Raw genomic sequence first — 17,179 nt, forward strand, 5'->3', positions numbered from 1 at the left:
GTAAGTAAATTCTGTGGAATTAAATCCTATAGTGTTCAGCCAAGGAAGCTGCACATATGATCAGTTATGACACCAGCCATTGGATGAATTGACAGTTTGGTTGGGAGCACATCCAATGTGGCTGTTGTGCTGGAAATGGAAGACCTTGTTCACACCATGGTGCAGAGACATCAGTTTTTCTGCAAGGGTACCAAAAAACAATTCGTTTCTGTGTCCTGTTTACACCACAATGTGCAGATTTTTTTTCAACGTAGGAATCTGCAACGTCTGCAGTTTTCTGCACCTAAGAAACTGACGTAACCACATTGTGAATAATGCACATAACTGACACGCATGAGAACTGATGTGTCTGCAATTGAAATCTGCGTGGGTTTCCCTTCAATCCCTATCAGTTTGCATGCACGTATGGTGTGAACAAGCCTTAACTTTTTTTGTTAATCTTTGCGTTGCTTTCGCTTTAAGCGACTTACATTTTCAGCCTAGGTTTGATGATGCTTTTTATTAAAGTTGTGAAGGTTGCATGTTTGTACCATGTGGTTTGACATGCCCTTTTCCTCTCAGATGCCATACTACATCTTGGTAATGTTTATAGGTTTTTCCCCTTTTTTTTTTTTTTTTTTAATGGTAGCAAATTGTATTATGTGTAAGTACACAAACAGAATTCTCACCGCTCCAGGTGAGCCTCGTGATGATCAGGGGTTGTTGAACCACCAGGGTGCTGGCAATGCGGTAATAGCAAAAATAAAAGAACAAAAGCTGGACAGCCGCACTCCAAAATTTTCTTTAAAAGAGGATGTCTTTATTTTCAACTGTGCATACAGTCACTGCAAGCCCACAAAAATCAGTATGGCCAACGCGTTTCGCACTGGCGTCAGTGCTTAGCCATGACTAAGCACTGACGCCAGTGCGAAACGCGTTGGCCATACTGATTTTTGTGGGCTTGCAGTGACTGTATGCACAGTTGAAAATAAAGACATCTCTTTTAAAGAAAATTTTGGAGTGCGGCTGTCCAGCTTTTGTTCTTTTATTTTTGCTATTATGTGTAAGTGCCTTTTTTCTACATAAACCTTTTATTTGACATTTTAAGCAGTGCAGTATACTGTGTGACAGATATTCCAATAAGGAACAATAGTGCAGCGCTAAATGTGTTGTGCACAATACTTATAGTGACATAAGATCAAAAAATCATATAAACATTAAATTGCAAATGAATGTGAAAGTCCATATCAAGACCATACACCACAAACAATGCGATGCTGGATCAGTGAAACGATCACACGACCTAATGTGTAAAATAGTCCATAAAAAGACTGGCTTTCCTAATTGACATATGATGTTGAATGTCTAGTTGCCTGAAGGGGTCACCAAGGCATCAAAATATAGATATGAATATGAGGTACCGTACTCTTACCATAGTGTGTGGACTAATGCGCTTGATGGTCTCGACAGACCTGGATCACTGCAATAAGGGTCTCTCCGGATGATGGTATGTGTTGCAATCTCTCCGATGGGATGAATACCAAAGGCAACAGGAACCAGACAGATGGGCCTTCCAATGCAGGATGCAGATAGAAAAATTCCAACAAGCTCACAGAGGGACAGGAAAAGGCAGAAAATAGTGCTTCAAATGGTGCAGGTCAAAAATAAACAGTGGCAGGTTTTATTTTAAAATTCATATAACAAAAATGAGCAGATAAATTGATCACATAAATGATAAAAGCAGTATGGGATGCTGTAAAGCGGAACCCGACACGTTTCGGCTTAGAGAGCCGTCAACATGCCCCTGGTGTGGGGTCACCAGTATGGTATTTGTAAATTAAAATCGTATCCACCTCCTTAAGCAGCTCTTTTCCAGAGGAAAAAGTTCAGGACTCGTAGCCTTTCTTTACCACTTAAGGACCGCCTCCTGCACATATATGTCGGCAGAATGGCACAGCTGGGCACATGCACGTACCTGTACGTGCTGTTGTCCAGCCGCGGGTGCGCGCCTGCGACCGAAGCTGCAGGACCCGATCGCCGCTGGAGTCCCGCGATCGCTCCCCGGAGCTGAAGAACAGGGAGAGCCATGTGTAAACACGGCTTCCCCGTTCTTCACTGTGGCGGCGTCATCGATCGTGTGATCCCTTTTATAGGGATACATAATCGATGACGTCAGACCTACAGCCACACCCCCTACAGTTGTAAACACACATGAGGTCACACATAACCCCTACAGCGCCCCCTGTGGTTAACTCCCAAACTGCAACTGTCATTTCCACAATAAACCATGCATTTTAAATGCATTTTTTGCTGTGAAAATGACAATGGTCCCAAAAATGTGTCAATTGTCCGTGTCCGCCATAATGTCGCAGTCACAAAAAAAAATCGCCGCCATAAGTAGTAAAAAAAAAAATTAATAAAAATGCAATAAAACTATCCCCTATTTTGTAAACGCTATAAATGTTGCGCAAACCAACCAATAAACGCTTATTGCGATTTTTTTTTTTTTTTTTTTTTTTTTTTTTTTTTTGGTGGGGGGGATATTTATTATAGCAAAAAGTAAAAAATATTGAAATTTTTTCAAAATTGTCGCTCTTTTTGTTTTATAGCGCAAAAAAAAAACCCACGCAGAGGTGATCAAATGGCACCAAAAGAAAGCTCTATTTGTGGGGAAAAAAGACGCCAATTTTGTTTGGGAGCCACGTCGCACGACCGCGCAATTGTCTGTTAAAGCGACGCAGTTCCGAATCGCAAAACCTGGCTGGGTTCTTTAGCAGCGTTTTGGTCCGGGTCTTAAGTGGTTAATATCCTCCAGACCCTTTATTTGCTTTGTTGCCCTTTGTAATCACTCAATTTTTCTGGTGCCCAGAACTGGACAGCATACTCCAGGTGCAGCTGGACCAGAGTCTTGTAGAGTGGGAGAATTATCACTTTACCCCTGGAGTCTATTTTTTTTTTTTTATACATGCCAATATTCTGTTTCCTTTGTTGGACTCGGCAATGGCATGCACTGCCAAGCTGCTGCTATCATCTACTAGGATCCCCAGGTCCTTTTTCCATCCTAGATTCCCCCAGAGGTCCCCCCCCCCCCCGTGTATAGATTGCATTCATATATTTAGTACGTCTAAATTTTTCTACATCAAACCTCATTTGCCATGTAATTGCCCACCCCATTCATTTGTTCAGATCTTCTTGCAAGTTGTTGTATCATGTTGCAACATTTTCTCTGCTTAGCTTTGTGTCATCAACAAACTCTTATGCCGCGTACAGACGATCGGAAATTCTGACCACAAAACCGTGGATTTTTTTCCGATGGATGTTGGCTCAAACTTGTCTTGCATACACATGGTCACACAAATGTTGTCAGAAATTGCACACGTCAAGAACGCAGTGACTTAGAACGTATGACGAGCCGAGAAAAATGAAGTTCAATACCCAGTGCGGCTCTTCTGCTTGATTCCGAGCATGTGTGGAATTTTGTGCGTCGAATTTCCAACAAGCTTTGTTGTTGGAAAATTTGAGAACCAGCTCTCGGTCGGAATTTCCAACAAGCTCCCATCGAACATTTGTTGGCAAATTCCGAGCGCGTGCATGCAGCATTAGATTTTAACTTTATTTTTTTATTTTTTTGAAGCTTCTACAGTTTAGAAGTTTAAATAAAATTGGTCAAAGGACAGAGCCTTGGGGCACCCCATTTACTCTACATCATTCAGAAAATCCCATTAATCGATACTCTGGACATGCCTCGGCAACTAGTTTTATACAATGTCCATGCCAAAAGACCTTCATTTGTTATGCATTGATGCTCTGACAGCTATGCAGTTTGCTTTTGATCCATTTTTTGCTGTGTGTGTGTGTGTGTGTGTGTGTGTGTGTGTGTGTGTGTGTAAAAGCAGGTAAAAAGGCGGGAACTTGTCCCTTAGGAAGCATTGCTAACGTGACTGTAGTGCATTTCTGCAAAACGCCCAAAAAGTGTGAACCAGGCCTTATACAGTATTTATCTAAAGCTTTTATGTCCAGGCCTTCCTCTATCCAATTTGTTGGGCTGACTGGTCTGTAGTTACCAAGTATACTGTATATCTTGGCCTTTTTTGGAAAATTTGGTAGCACATTTGCTTTAGTCAGCTGTTGCCATTCCAGTCAGAAAGCTGTCCTTAATTACAGGGCCGATCCTAGGGTCACAGGCGCCTGGGGGCAGAAATATTTCTGGCGCCCCCACATGGGTGTGGTCATCGTACTAACTCCTACCCATTACAAATGTTTCTATGGCAACAACTCAAACACAGAGATGCTCCCCTAAGGAGTCTTCATTACCCTGGGATCCTCCCATGATCTCTTAACAATAAACAAATTACAGGAAGAGTACACTAATGGAGCCTGACGGGGAGTCTCTAATGGACACAGATAGGGTTTCTGTTAGAGAGTCTGGTAGAAAGAGCCCCCAGACATACTACAGACATAGTACAGGAGATGGTCAGACTGCAGACATGATACCAGAGATGGGAGCTGGCTGCCGGACCTGTGGGTCCTGCTGGGAGCTGGTCATGGCCTATGAGCCATGGCTAGCTTGCAGTCAGATTTAGAGTGGGTAAACACTTGCATTTTACTTTACACACCTTACTTTTTTGCATTAAAATGTTCTAGTCTCTTAATACTGGTTTCTGTTAGCCACAAGGGTACATAGAATGTTACAACTACTGTGTGTGTGTGTGTTGTTACCCCCCCCAGCTCCTTTTGATTCATATAACAAATGCATTTAATACAATTTCATTCTACCTGTTGTGGCTTTTATGGGGCCAATATGTTCAGACCGTCTATTAAAAAATGTGGGCTTTTCTCTCTCCTCAGTAATGTCGCTTATAATCTAGATTGGGATATCGCAATTTTTTTTTCTTACTTTCTCCTCGCGATTTATTGCATTTTTGTAGGTTTTAAAGTGGAAGGGTCAACATTGTAAATCTAAAAGGACAGGTGTGGGTTTTTATTTAATTTTTTTTTCTTGACGCGTTTTGTTTAGCCACCCAAGTTTAACTTTTTGTTGTATTGGAATGCACTGGTGAATGCCATTGGTTAATAGGTCTTTAAAATGTGAACCCTCACCTTTCTAAAGAAAAACAAAAATGTATGTATATTCTGCCCACAGTGTATACAGTACAGAGTGGTGCTGTGGCTTTATTTTTTTCCTACCTTGCACACGGTTAACCATTTCATTGCCCCTAGATGTTAACTCATTCCCAGCCAGTGTTATTAGGACAGTGTATTGGTGTCAGTCATTTTCCACTCTGTGCTGGTTAATGTCGGATTGCCTGCCGCACATTAAGTCACTGATCACCACCATTAATGAGGGGGGGGGGAAGCAGGGGTTAGCACCAACAATGGGGCACTATATCTATCTTTCACCGATACCAATGATGGGATACTATTCCTCCTAATAATAGGGGGAATACTCCTCCTCCTTCCTCCTTCCTCCTCCTCCTATTGACCACTAACCCTGAGGCCATATTTATGCTCACTGATGCTGGGCCGGTGACATTTTCTGCTGCTGCTGGCCCTCCTAAAGTCTGAAGGACAATTAAAGTGGCCCTTTGTTTGAAAAGTTTGGAGATCCCCGATTTAGTCCATGCATTATATTTATAAATGTTTTCACTAGCTAGTTAAAACAACTTTTATGTGTACATGGGCTAAGGTTTCTGTAGGTGAGTTAATGTGCAGCTCGCTCATTCTTTGCAGGTTCTTGATAAGTATACTACAGTTCTAAAGAGAACCTGCTAGTTGGAATGTAATAATATAGATTAGTGTTCATATAAACAAAGATGGGCTAGTAAGAAATGCTGTCCAAGACTGTGACAATGCCTGAGTGCCAGATAATTTCCAATCTCAGGTTTGGTTAAGAAGATCTAGGGATGATATGGTATTTGGTACCCATTGGTCCTAACATCCAAGAAGCCTCCAGGTGCTGTTTTATGAGTGGCTTGGGTAATGCGTTGGGGATCCAAGGCTGAAGGCTTGGACTCTGGAAAGCATTCTTGTTTTATCAAGTTTACCGCTGATTGATGTATCAATGCCATTGGCTGACCTCTTCCTCCAAAGATCTATCTACTAGTGTTCCTTTCCAAAGTGCAATTTGAATGTAGGTAAAGTGGTTGTCCAGCTAAAACAACTTTTTTGTTTGGGGGGGGGGTTAGAACCATAGGTGTGCCCAGCCTAATGCATTAGGGCACAGGTGTCAAACACAAGGCCTGCGGGCCGAAAACCGGCCCTCCAGGCCATTTCATGTGGCCCTCGCACCTCTCCCGCAGCAGAGCTACAGCCCTCCTCTGGTTCTCCTCCATACCCTGTACTTCTTTCAAGCAATGTATCCTGGTCACACCTATGGTTGGAACACATTCTGGATCTATGACTCTACTATTTCCCTTTTTTTTTTTTTTTTTTTTTTTTTTTTCTGTCCCTGGTAACGCCAGTTTTACCAAACAAGGATGTTGAGGAAAATCTGCCAGGGACACAACCATAAAAAGTTTACTTCTAATAAATGAAGAAAAATTTCTCCTTACTCCAAATTAAAAAAAACTTTAGCTTTATTGCTAATGTAGATTACCCTCATTATGTCTTGTGAAATAAACATGGACACACAGCACAATACTTGATTGGAAATCTCTCAAATGAAGCATTGCAATACAAATCTGCAGAAGGTCTAGTGCTTATCATATAGTAATAAAACACATATGGTTTAATATTTTAATAGTGATTATGATCTATTTTTTTTTATTTTTAGGATTTTATTCATTTGGCCTCTTAAAAGGAAAGTTGTCCAAACTGAAGGATAATTTTACAAGCACATTAATGGATGCCTTTGAACCTTATATATTATCTTATACCAATTCAAAAATTGAAATATGGAATAGAAGGACCATGAAGCTGGTGTCCTCAATTACTGAAGAAAAATTGACCAAGCTTATAATTGTATCGTCTAGTCTTATCAAAGGCAAGCAATCTTGTTACCTCATTTGTTACCTTGTTTTTACTGGTTGTGTATTGTAACATTTTAACATGGATTTTTTTTTTTTTTTAGGAAGCAATTCGGCATGTGACTTGAATAATGGTGGCTGTCGGTCTGAGGAACTTTGCATACCTGGCCCTATGGAGATGATAAACTGCCTCTGCCCAGATGATCGGGATAGCTGCTCTGATGGCATGTTCTCAGGTTTTAAAACTGTATTCCTGTGCTAGAATAAAGACCTGAATGTGTAAAGTGCTGAATAATGGTGTGCAAGCTTAACTCTGTAGGTGAACTCAATGTTTGCACTGAATTTTGATCCAATTGGGTACAAAGCAAGGAATTCAAACGCAAGCATTGGTTTAGGGCAGGACAATGTAACCTTTCATGCAAGCCCCAAACGTCGTCCAGGTTTTAAACTGGTAAAATTGCATACAAAGCGGTGTCGACCAAACGTTCCTGTAATCTTTCTGGGCAGTGTCTGAAATGCCTACCTTGTTAATGGAACATGAAAACTTAAACGTTATGCTAATGAACAACCTGATGCAGGCAGAGGTGTATGGGTACTCTGCTATAGAAAAGTGAGGGTTTGGGACCTGCTTATTGCAGCAATACCATATGGAGTAGAAAATGCCAGATAATCTCAAATGCCAGATAATCTCAAATGCTCAATGTGAACCTTCACTTCAATGTAGATCTAGGGTTAAACAGACTTGACTGTTTGGCCTATACTAGTTTTGTGTGTTTGGCTTGGGAGCTAAACTATGCTAGGTAGTACTGCACAAACTGTGATTGGAGCAGGCTGTATCGTACTGAACCTAAATTGGCCAAGCCTAACTCTTAACAAGGCTGTTGGTGAACACTAGAAAAGGCAAGACCATACTATATCGCTGCAATAAAAGGTTAAAATTAGGGGTGCACCAAAATTTTGGCTGCCGAAACGTATTGGCCGAAAATTGCCTTTTTGCCAAAATGATTCTTGCCGAAAATTAGCGCAGTAGTGATGGGAGAACCAGTGGGTGACATCACTCGTGTGGGTGGCATGCACGTTCCTTGCGGTTAAGACGCAGCACTCGTAAGAACGTTTCCTGCTGAGACGCTGGAGTTGGAAGCACCTTCCTCGTGCACATAAGACGCTGCACATGGCATACTCAAGTACGAGTGGGCACTGTCCCTCCTGAATGGCTACCATTACTACTATTCGCCGGTGAGCATTGCCGCTTTTGCCTTGCTTAACCTCCCTTTTTTTATTTTTTCTGCTAGGAGCAGTAACCCTGCTCAGGGTAACATTGCAGAGCCTGCAGCGGAGTCCCCTTACCTTCTCCTGGCAATCCAGCGATGTCCTCCTGCTGTGATCGCAAGCGCCGACCGTCCATCTGATTTCCTGGTTCCGTTCCCTGCAAGCAGCAGCGGTGCATGGGAACGGAACTGGGCGGGTAATTAAAATTTCAAAAAGTGACACACAAGGAAGTGATGCATTGTAATCTGCGAGGATTACACTGTATCTCAGATCTGACACTTTATCACTGTACAGTGCCCCCTTGCCTGCAATTTTACTGTCATTTGTGACCATAAAATATTTAAAACCTGGCATCAAAAAAGTGCCACTTTACTACAAAGGTGCTTTTGGACCAGTTGAGTGACAGCGACACGAAGTTGCTTGCAGAACTGAGTGATAGTGAGTCGTGGGGAGACTTGTCGTCTGACACTGATCTGGCAAGTGACAACGGCGATGATCCTGCACCTGACCTCAGCGATGTGCGCACTTGGTGCCAGCGGCGGTGCATCCATAGTGGGCGTAGGAGCGCTGCCCCCTCTCCCCTGTGCCGTCACTCATGTGTACAATACATAGAGATTCATGCATTGCAGCAGTTATGGGATGGCCACATCAGTCCTTACACTGCTGGAACCATTGCTGAACCAAGGATATTGAACTGTATGAGGTTTTGCCCTCAAATTTCACTCCCACTATAAATCATTCTATGCCATTCTGCACTACATTAAAGGTGGACCATGTCTGCAGTGTGGAAATCTGCAGTCTTTGCTCAGCAGAAATTTCAAGAGGGGGGGGGATACAGTGGCAAGGCATTTTTCAACAGGTTTAATACGCCACCTGAAAACGCATCCAGTTTAGCATTCAGAGTACAAGAAAACGTGGCACTTCCAAAAAGTGCCTCTGTGGCCACAATCTTTGAAAAAAAAAAAATTTGCAAGTGACCGTCCCAAAGCTAATGCCATTACAGATTAAATGATGGAATTTATTGGATTAGACGACGACCAGCCATTCTCTGTTGTGGAGGATGTTGGATTCCTTAGGATCATGCAACATATTGAGCCACATTGCTCACTACCAAGCAAACGCTACTTTGCAGCTACCTGTCTACCTGAATTGTTTTGCAGTGTAAACGCATTCATGAACTCATGACTACCGACGACATGGCAATCTGTTTTACTACTGACATTTGGTGTTCAGACATCGGTCCAATGAGCATGCTTGGCCTGACGGCGCAGTGGATAGATGACAAATTTCAATTGCAAACATCCTACTTAACGCACGTGAGTTTGTTGGCTCACTTACTGCAGCAGCAATATCTGACGCGTTAAACCATGCTTGGCACATTGAGAAGTCTAAAGTGCATTTGATTGTCCGAGATAATGTGCAGAACATGTAAAAGGCAATGGAGGACAGTTAACTTAAAAGCATATGGTGTATGGCACACACGCTGCAATTGGCTGTGAATGAAGGATTGCTGAGTCAGCGCACCATATCTTGATATCGTATCAAAAGGAAGAAATTTTGGGTCACTTTAAGCATTCTCCTCTTGCTTATTCCAGATTACAAGCTTTGCAGATGGTTTGGAATTCCACCGAACGACTGCAGCAAGATGTTGCCACTCGTTGGAACGGCACCTTTGCTGCAAAGTCTTTTTGAACAAAAGCGTGTTCTAGCTGCATACATTGCAGATTACGAGCTGCCGGCAACACTGAGCGCACATCGGTTGATATTGGTTAAAAATTGTTTGTCTTTTCTATCTCAATTTGAAGAGTTGACAAAAAACAAATGCTTCCATTGCTGAAGTTATTCCCTTGATTGCTGCACTAAAGCGTCTGCTAGAAAAAGAGATGAAAACGGACCATGGCGTAAAAATGGCTAAAACCACTCTACTGTAAGGCCCCGTACACACGACCGAGTTTCTCTGCAGAATTCAGCCAGAAACTCGATCGGAGCTGGATTCTGCCGAGAAACTCGGTCGTGTGTACACTTTTCAGCGAGGAAGCCGACGAGGAACTAGTCGGGCCAAATAGAGAACATGTTCTCTATTTTCTCGTTGGTCAATGGGAAAAGTCGGCCCGCCGAGATCCTCGGCGGCTTCAACACTGAACCCGACGAGGAACTCGATGTGTTTGGCACGTCAAGTTCCTCGGCCGTGTGTACGGGGCCTCAGCCATTGTCAACCAGTTTCAAGACAGAGTCCAACCCTCTGTACTGCATTGCAACAGTTCTAGATCCTCGCTTTAAAGAACATTTCTGTGGAGAAAAAGTGTGCACGGGAAATTATACAGGCACAAATGGAGGTGGTAGAAGCATCTGGTGAAGGATTTTCGAGGTGTAGCACAGAGAAAAGTGAGGAAAAATGGTTGCATACAAGTAGTGAAGAGGAACACTCGCTCCATATCTGATATGTTTGAAGACCTTTTTTACATGAATGCACCCCCGGTCCATAGCGGTGCCACAACAAGTGCAGCTACCCAAAAGCTGGACATTTATTTAGCTGAACAGCCTATCGCCAGAAGTGAGAATCCCCCTTGAGTACTGGTGTATTAACAATTTTTTTTTGCTTGCACAGATTTCACGTAAACATTTATCTGCCCTAAGCACCAGTACAGAGAGACTATTCAGTGTAGCATGTCATATATATTCTTGAGAAGAGAAACCATCTCTCCTGTGAGAAAGCTGAACAACTTTTGTTAAAGCAATCTGACACTTACTGAAATGGATTTATAAATCCGTAGCATAGACCAATTCATTTACCATGTTGAACATGGTAAATGAATTGGTATTGGACTTTGCAATTGGAACATACAACATGGTATGAATGACTACCTAGTATGTTCCAATTGTCTAGTTGTGCCATTTGTTCATTGTAGTTCTACAGTTTTTTTGCACTTCAATTTAAGAGAACTCCAGCTTTTGAACGACTGTCTCTCTCCCTAAGCTGTCAGCCTGCTGCATGTGCAAAACTGTATGTTCTGTATCTGACTGTCTACAATACATACTCCAGTACTATACTGCACTGTGTTCTGGGTATGGGCGGAGACTTGCATAAACCGACTAGTCTACATTGCTTGCTGTGATTGGCTGAGCAATGCTGCTGTAGACTAGTCTGTTCCGGGAAGTCTCCTCGTATCCGGGGGCCGGAACACAGTGCGGTCTACTGTATGACTATGTATGTAACCTGCAGCTACATACACTTTTTTTTATTGCACATGCAGCCACTGACGCCTTGGAGAGAGAACTAAATTACTGGTTCTGATTTAAGTTGAAAATGAATAGTCTTCTTAGTCTTTGGCATTTTTTACATTTTATTTTATGCCTTTCTTTTTTTTTTTTTTTTTTTTTTTTTTTATGGTACAATGTGACTGCAGTCTGCACTGCAGGATATGCTGTACTTGGTTTAATTTATTTTGTATTTTTATTTGGTTTAATCTTCGTTGTCCAATTTATGTGGGTTGCTTTATTAAAGCACTTATTTACATTACTGGTTTGTACTATTCTTTTATTCATGTGTAGCACTACCCCCGTAGGAGCTGCTGGTTTAGATTGGGTTTTGCACGTTGCCTCTAGATTCGTTGTCAGGGGAGGAAAGTCTGCAGAAATTGCAATGTCCACACAAGATGTAAAACCTTCAACGGTTTTATTTTTGCTGCATAAAACTTGTGAATAAAGTAGAAGGTAGGAGAGAAGGGGAAGGTTCAGGTACGTGGTACAGAGCACACAAAAATATCTAAAGTCCAGTATTCGCCACTGTCTTGAGTGGGTATTGCTCACCCGGTTTTCATCGTTAAGCAGCTTCCCCCACTTGGATGGACAGCTTGGGATCCCCCTTGTAATCGTAGGCCCCAGCCAGCATAGCTGGGCCTACTCTATGGAAATGCAACCTCGGGACAACGTGGTCCCGAAGTCGAGAGAACACACACACACACACACACACACACACACACACACACACACACACACACACACACACACACACACACACACACACACACACACACACACACACACACACACACACACACACACACACACACACACACACCAGGAGGGCCACAAGGCGAAAGACCCTGAAACTGCATCTGCCACTTAAAGTATCCCCCCTCCCAGCATGCATAGCGGGGCACCACTCCCACTGGGCTGCTTCTGAGAAGGGTCACTTAAAACACCATGGTTCGCTTGTATTCCAACATGGGCCTGTAGGTGGCGTTACCACCTCAGGCCCAACAGAGTAAAATCCTACCAAGCATAACCATTAGCCAGAACCGAGGCGAATTTCAATGGAATTCAACAAAGTCTGAGCCCACTATTGGCTCAGACGCCCTCTAAATTTTAGAATGGCACCCCAGTCATTGGGAGCAGGGCGCTACACATGAAATGTAATGATTAAGTTGGATATGAATAATATAACGAATAGAACACCATTTTTATATTTCAAATATATTTTTATAAAAATAACTAGGTATTGGTCAGTTTCGGTTTTCGGCCGAGTGTATTTTTCATATTCGGTATCGGCACCAAAAAAACATTCGGTGCACCCCTAGTTAAAGTAGTTGTATTTAAGGGCTCATTACCATGACACAAGGTATTGCCATGCCAGTGATGTGAACCAGCATTGTCGTGTGGGGGGGTGTTTTTTTTTTTTTTTTTTTTGTGTGTGTGTGTATGTAATGTGTTTTCAAGAAATGCCCTTAAAGTTACAGTTCATAGTCCACCTAGTGACAATGGCTCTTAGCATATGATATAATCTTGACAGATGAGAATGCATCAGAAAACCTGCTTTTCCTGAAAACTTTGGTTTGTGGACGGACCTTTTTTCTGTGCCGAGATGGAAAAGATTGTATATCTTATGAGTATATGTGTGATGGAGAAAATGACTGTTCTGATGGTTCAGATGAAGAGGACTGCACAATCTACTGTACAAATGAAGGTAACATATTTGTGTCTGCTTTTTGTTGAATATGCAACGGGTGACACCGGGGCCACCACTAAATGCTATAGCTTGCAGCGGTGCGAGTAAGGCATTCAGCCATGCGGGGAGGCTGCCTAGAACACTCCCCAGCTGTCACTTGGATCTCCAATATCTCCCGAGGCAGCTGGATTAGGTGGGCAGAGCTGGGGGTGTGGCCACCTCCACGTCTCCCACAGAGCCGAGGACACAGCAGCGCCACCCAGGTCTTTCACCCATTACTGCACACTGTCACTACATGGAATCCAAACCTGCCTTGTACCACCCCAACCTACCCTATACCACCCCAACCTGCCACTATACGACTCTATATAGTACACTAACCTGCCCTATACCATTCTAACCTACCCTAACACTATACCACCCTATACAATCATTTACAGGGGCTGTTTTGGGGTGGGTAGCCTAGGCAGGAGGTGGGTGACGCTATGTTTTACTGCACCAGGTGACACCACTGTGTGCCTGCTGGTTTTATCAGAAATGTACTTTGGCAGAAGGACCAGGAACAAACCATACTGCCTGGGGCTCAGTTTGTGAAGCTTTGCAAATCTTGCACAGAGTTCCTGTACTTTGCAACTCAAAAGTATAGGGGGTGTGGAGGGGGATGAAGGTTTAAGCTTTTTAGGGCTAATGGGTAATCTGATAAATTAAAGGCATAGGAAGCTGAACACTGTCATTGGACATGTTCCAATGCCAGCGTGCATAAGGGTCAAGTATGGATATTGAGGGGGACCTCATGCCGTTAACATTATTTTTTTTTTTTTTTCTGGCAATTTTATAAAACATTTTTAGTCAGGTTTTTTTTTTTATTTTTTTTGCTGCAGCAGGTTTTAAAGGTTTTATTAGACAGAATAAAGGGGACCCCTAAGCACCATATATTTGAGGAATGTTTTATTTTATTTTTTTAACTTGAAGCATTAAACCTGGGACATATTTATAAAAAGTTTACATTATTCATGTTACACCCCCCCCCCCCCCGGGGCAGTACCCAGACCCCTATATCCTTGTTTATGGCCAATAACTTGCATGTAAGCCTTCAAAATGGGCACTTTTGCTTTAAAGTTTGGGTACTATAGACTTTAATGGGGGTTTGAGTCCAAACTTTTGCAGTGTTCAAAAGTTTTGGAGTGATCTGAACCGGGCCCAACTCTAGTTTGCAGTTTCTTCTGAATATGTGCACTTGCTCCACTTCAATGGCTGCATAGCATTATCTCATAGTGTTTTTCATAAACCTTGGCCCATGCCTGCTTAATTGTGTTCAAATGGCTGCTTGTAGTCTCCTGTTAACTCAGCATGGCAGGGTCTTGGTTATGTTCAATACCCTAATCTGCAGTTTAAATTGTCATAACCTTAACCACTTGCTTACTGGGCACATATACCCCCCTCCTGCCCAGGTGAAATCTCAGCTTTCGGCACTGCGTCGCTTTAACTAACAATTGCGCGGTCGTGCGACGTGGCTCCCAAACAAAATTTACATCCTTTTTTTACCCACAAATAGTGCTTTCTTTTGGTGGTATTTGATCGCCCGTGCGTTTTTTTTATTTTATGCGCTATAAACAAAGAGCGACAACTTTGAAAAAAAATACAATATTTTTTACTTGTTGCTATAATAAATATCCCAATTTAAAAAAACAAAAACTATTTTTCTCAGTTTAGGCCGATACGTATTCTACATATTTTTGGTAAAAAAAAAAAAATTGCAATAAGCGACTGGTTTGCGCAAAAGTTATAGCGCCTACAAAATAGGGGACAGAATTATTTCTTTTTTTACTAGAAATGGTGGCGATCTGCGATTTTTATTGGGACTGCGACGTTATGGCGGACACTTTTGACACATTTTTGGCGCCATTCACATTTATACTGCGATCAGTGCTATAAATATGCAATAATTAAAGTATAAATGTGACTGGCATTGAAGGGGTTAACACTAGGGGCTGAGGAAGGGGTTAAATGTATTCCCTGCATTGTGTTCTAACTGTAGGTGGGGGGGGGGGGGTGACCGATCTATGTCCCTATGTACAAGGGACACAGATCGGTCTCCTCTCCAGAGACAGGACGCTGTCTCTGTGTAAAACGGCAATGAGAGATGATCTCATATGTTTACATATGAGATCATCTCTCATTGCCCGCACAGATCGCATCGCAAACGGCCACTCTGGCCGTTCGCGGCAATCTGTAATTGGCTGTGTCCCAAGGGACACGGCCAGCACAGAGAACGCGCAAAGGGGCGGACGTCAATTGACGTCCACTTGGATTTTCGGATCCGCGCTGTAGCCGTCATTTGACTATAGCGCGGATCCCGAGCGGTTATTGTGCCATTTTTAAGATAATTTTTTTTTTTTTTTTTTTTATGACGTGCTACAAAAAAATTTGTGTGTGTTTACAACTCTTTTCTTACAATAAAACTATCTCAGACTTTTTTCAGTGCGAAAGTAGTACAAAATGTTTTGAGAAGAAATACCGCTGTGATGGGGTGCCACAGTGTCCTGATGGATCTGATGAAAAAAACTGCTGGAGACCAACAGATCCCTCTGTTCGGTGTCTTTCAAAGACTTGCTGCGTTCCTCAGAATTGGATCTGTGATGGTAAACCAGACTGCATGGATGATTTTGATGAACAAGGCTGTGGTAAGCCAAATATGTTGACCAAATCTGTGCTCATCAGAGTCCTGTTGTCCTAACTTTTCTGGTTTGCGTGTGATATGCATTTTGTTCCAGTTCTGGGGCAGTCTAATGTGTACTGGTTCAAAGGAATGTTCCATCTGGTCTACATGGACATGGCATTCTACTTCAATGATTCTGGGCAGTGAGCACCTTTTCAGAAACCTTTTTAGATTACAGAATATATTATGTAAATAGCCACGATTCAAAAGCTTACTTTATGCTATAAAACAAGTCGGCACTATATACAAAAAATTCAGCTGCATGCAAAAAGGGCAGATATATACATACCTGTACAAATGACCAGATTAAATTTCAGCACTCAAATGGTGGCAAGATGCATCAAATGTAACCTGTGATCTTTTGAGTTGGAACTTAATCGGGAGAAAATTATGCACTAATGTGCTAACAAAATGGTCCTTTTATGATCCTTGTGACTTTCTTCCTTCACCTAACGCTAATGGCAACACCAGCCATGCAGGTCCTTCCACCACAGTGGTGGCTGGTGCTCATTTACCTGTGGGAAATGAACGGGAAGGTGGCCCCTGAGCCCACTGGTGGTACTTGGCTGGCTGGAGGAGCCAGGACCACCAGTGGGGGACCCAAAAAGGATCGGGGCTGCTCTGGCCAAAACCATTACATACAGCAGGTAAGTATAATGTAATTTTACAAAGATTCCTTTTTAGAATCACTTTTAGACCTCCAGAATGTTGCAGCAAAGTCCCATTGCAAGTGTCCCTGAGGATGATGCAGCTTCTGTGTGGTTAACCTGAAGATGAGGGCTGTGGAGATGAGACCTCCAGCCTGGAATGCAGTCCTAGTTATCTTGCACTGTGCATGTAAGGTAATGGGACATTGCTGTCCTGATTCAACAATACACATAAACTATAGGCAGATGCAGATAAACTAATGAAACATAGAATTACTTGCATAATCGTCTTCTGCTCTGGCATCCGTAGCATGGATAGGACATGCAGCTGAGACCTGCTACTTCCTCCAGGATCTTTTCCCAATAACCCCAGAGTCAGAAAGTGACTCTCATATTTTTATACATTATTTGGATGCTAACAGTTGAGGGCAGTGGATCCCTACACCATCAAAGGGCATCTTTAATCTAATTCTCTGCTTGGCATGTCCATTTTCAGCAGATTAAAGAATTGCTGGCAGTCCAGTGACTGTCCTGAGGCTGTGACAGCTTGCCTTGACCATTGGTACTTCAGAGTCAAACTGCCACTTTGGGGCAACTTGGTAGCCTTGCTTATTACTTGTATATGGATGGAAGACTAACCTGGTAAAATGTC

The 17,179-nt window shown here is 42.6% G+C and overlaps 1 protein-coding gene across 2 annotated transcripts in view; it reads left to right on the top strand.

The window, feature by feature from the left end:
- Positions 1 to 17,179, top strand: part of LOC120915141 (low-density lipoprotein receptor-related protein 1-like) — a 103,958-nt gene that overhangs the window by 40,959 nt on the left and 45,820 nt on the right. The window contains exons 15-18 of one of the 2 annotated variants that reach the window (XM_040325410.1): positions 6,752 to 6,961; positions 7,049 to 7,180; positions 13,006 to 13,179; positions 15,633 to 15,845. In XM_040325410.1, coding sequence (XP_040181344.1) covers positions 6,752 to 6,961; positions 7,049 to 7,180; positions 13,006 to 13,179; positions 15,633 to 15,845 — 729 coding nt within the window. The remainder of the gene's footprint in view (positions 1 to 6,751; positions 6,962 to 7,048; positions 7,181 to 13,005; positions 13,180 to 15,632; positions 15,846 to 17,179) is intronic. The other variant, XM_040325417.1, reaches the window with a different exon arrangement.

The sequence above is a fragment of the Rana temporaria genome, chromosome 1, assembly GCF_905171775.1.
Source record: "Rana temporaria chromosome 1, aRanTem1.1, whole genome shotgun sequence".
In the NCBI taxonomy this organism is placed as follows: Eukaryota; Metazoa; Chordata; class Amphibia; order Anura; family Ranidae; genus Rana; species Rana temporaria.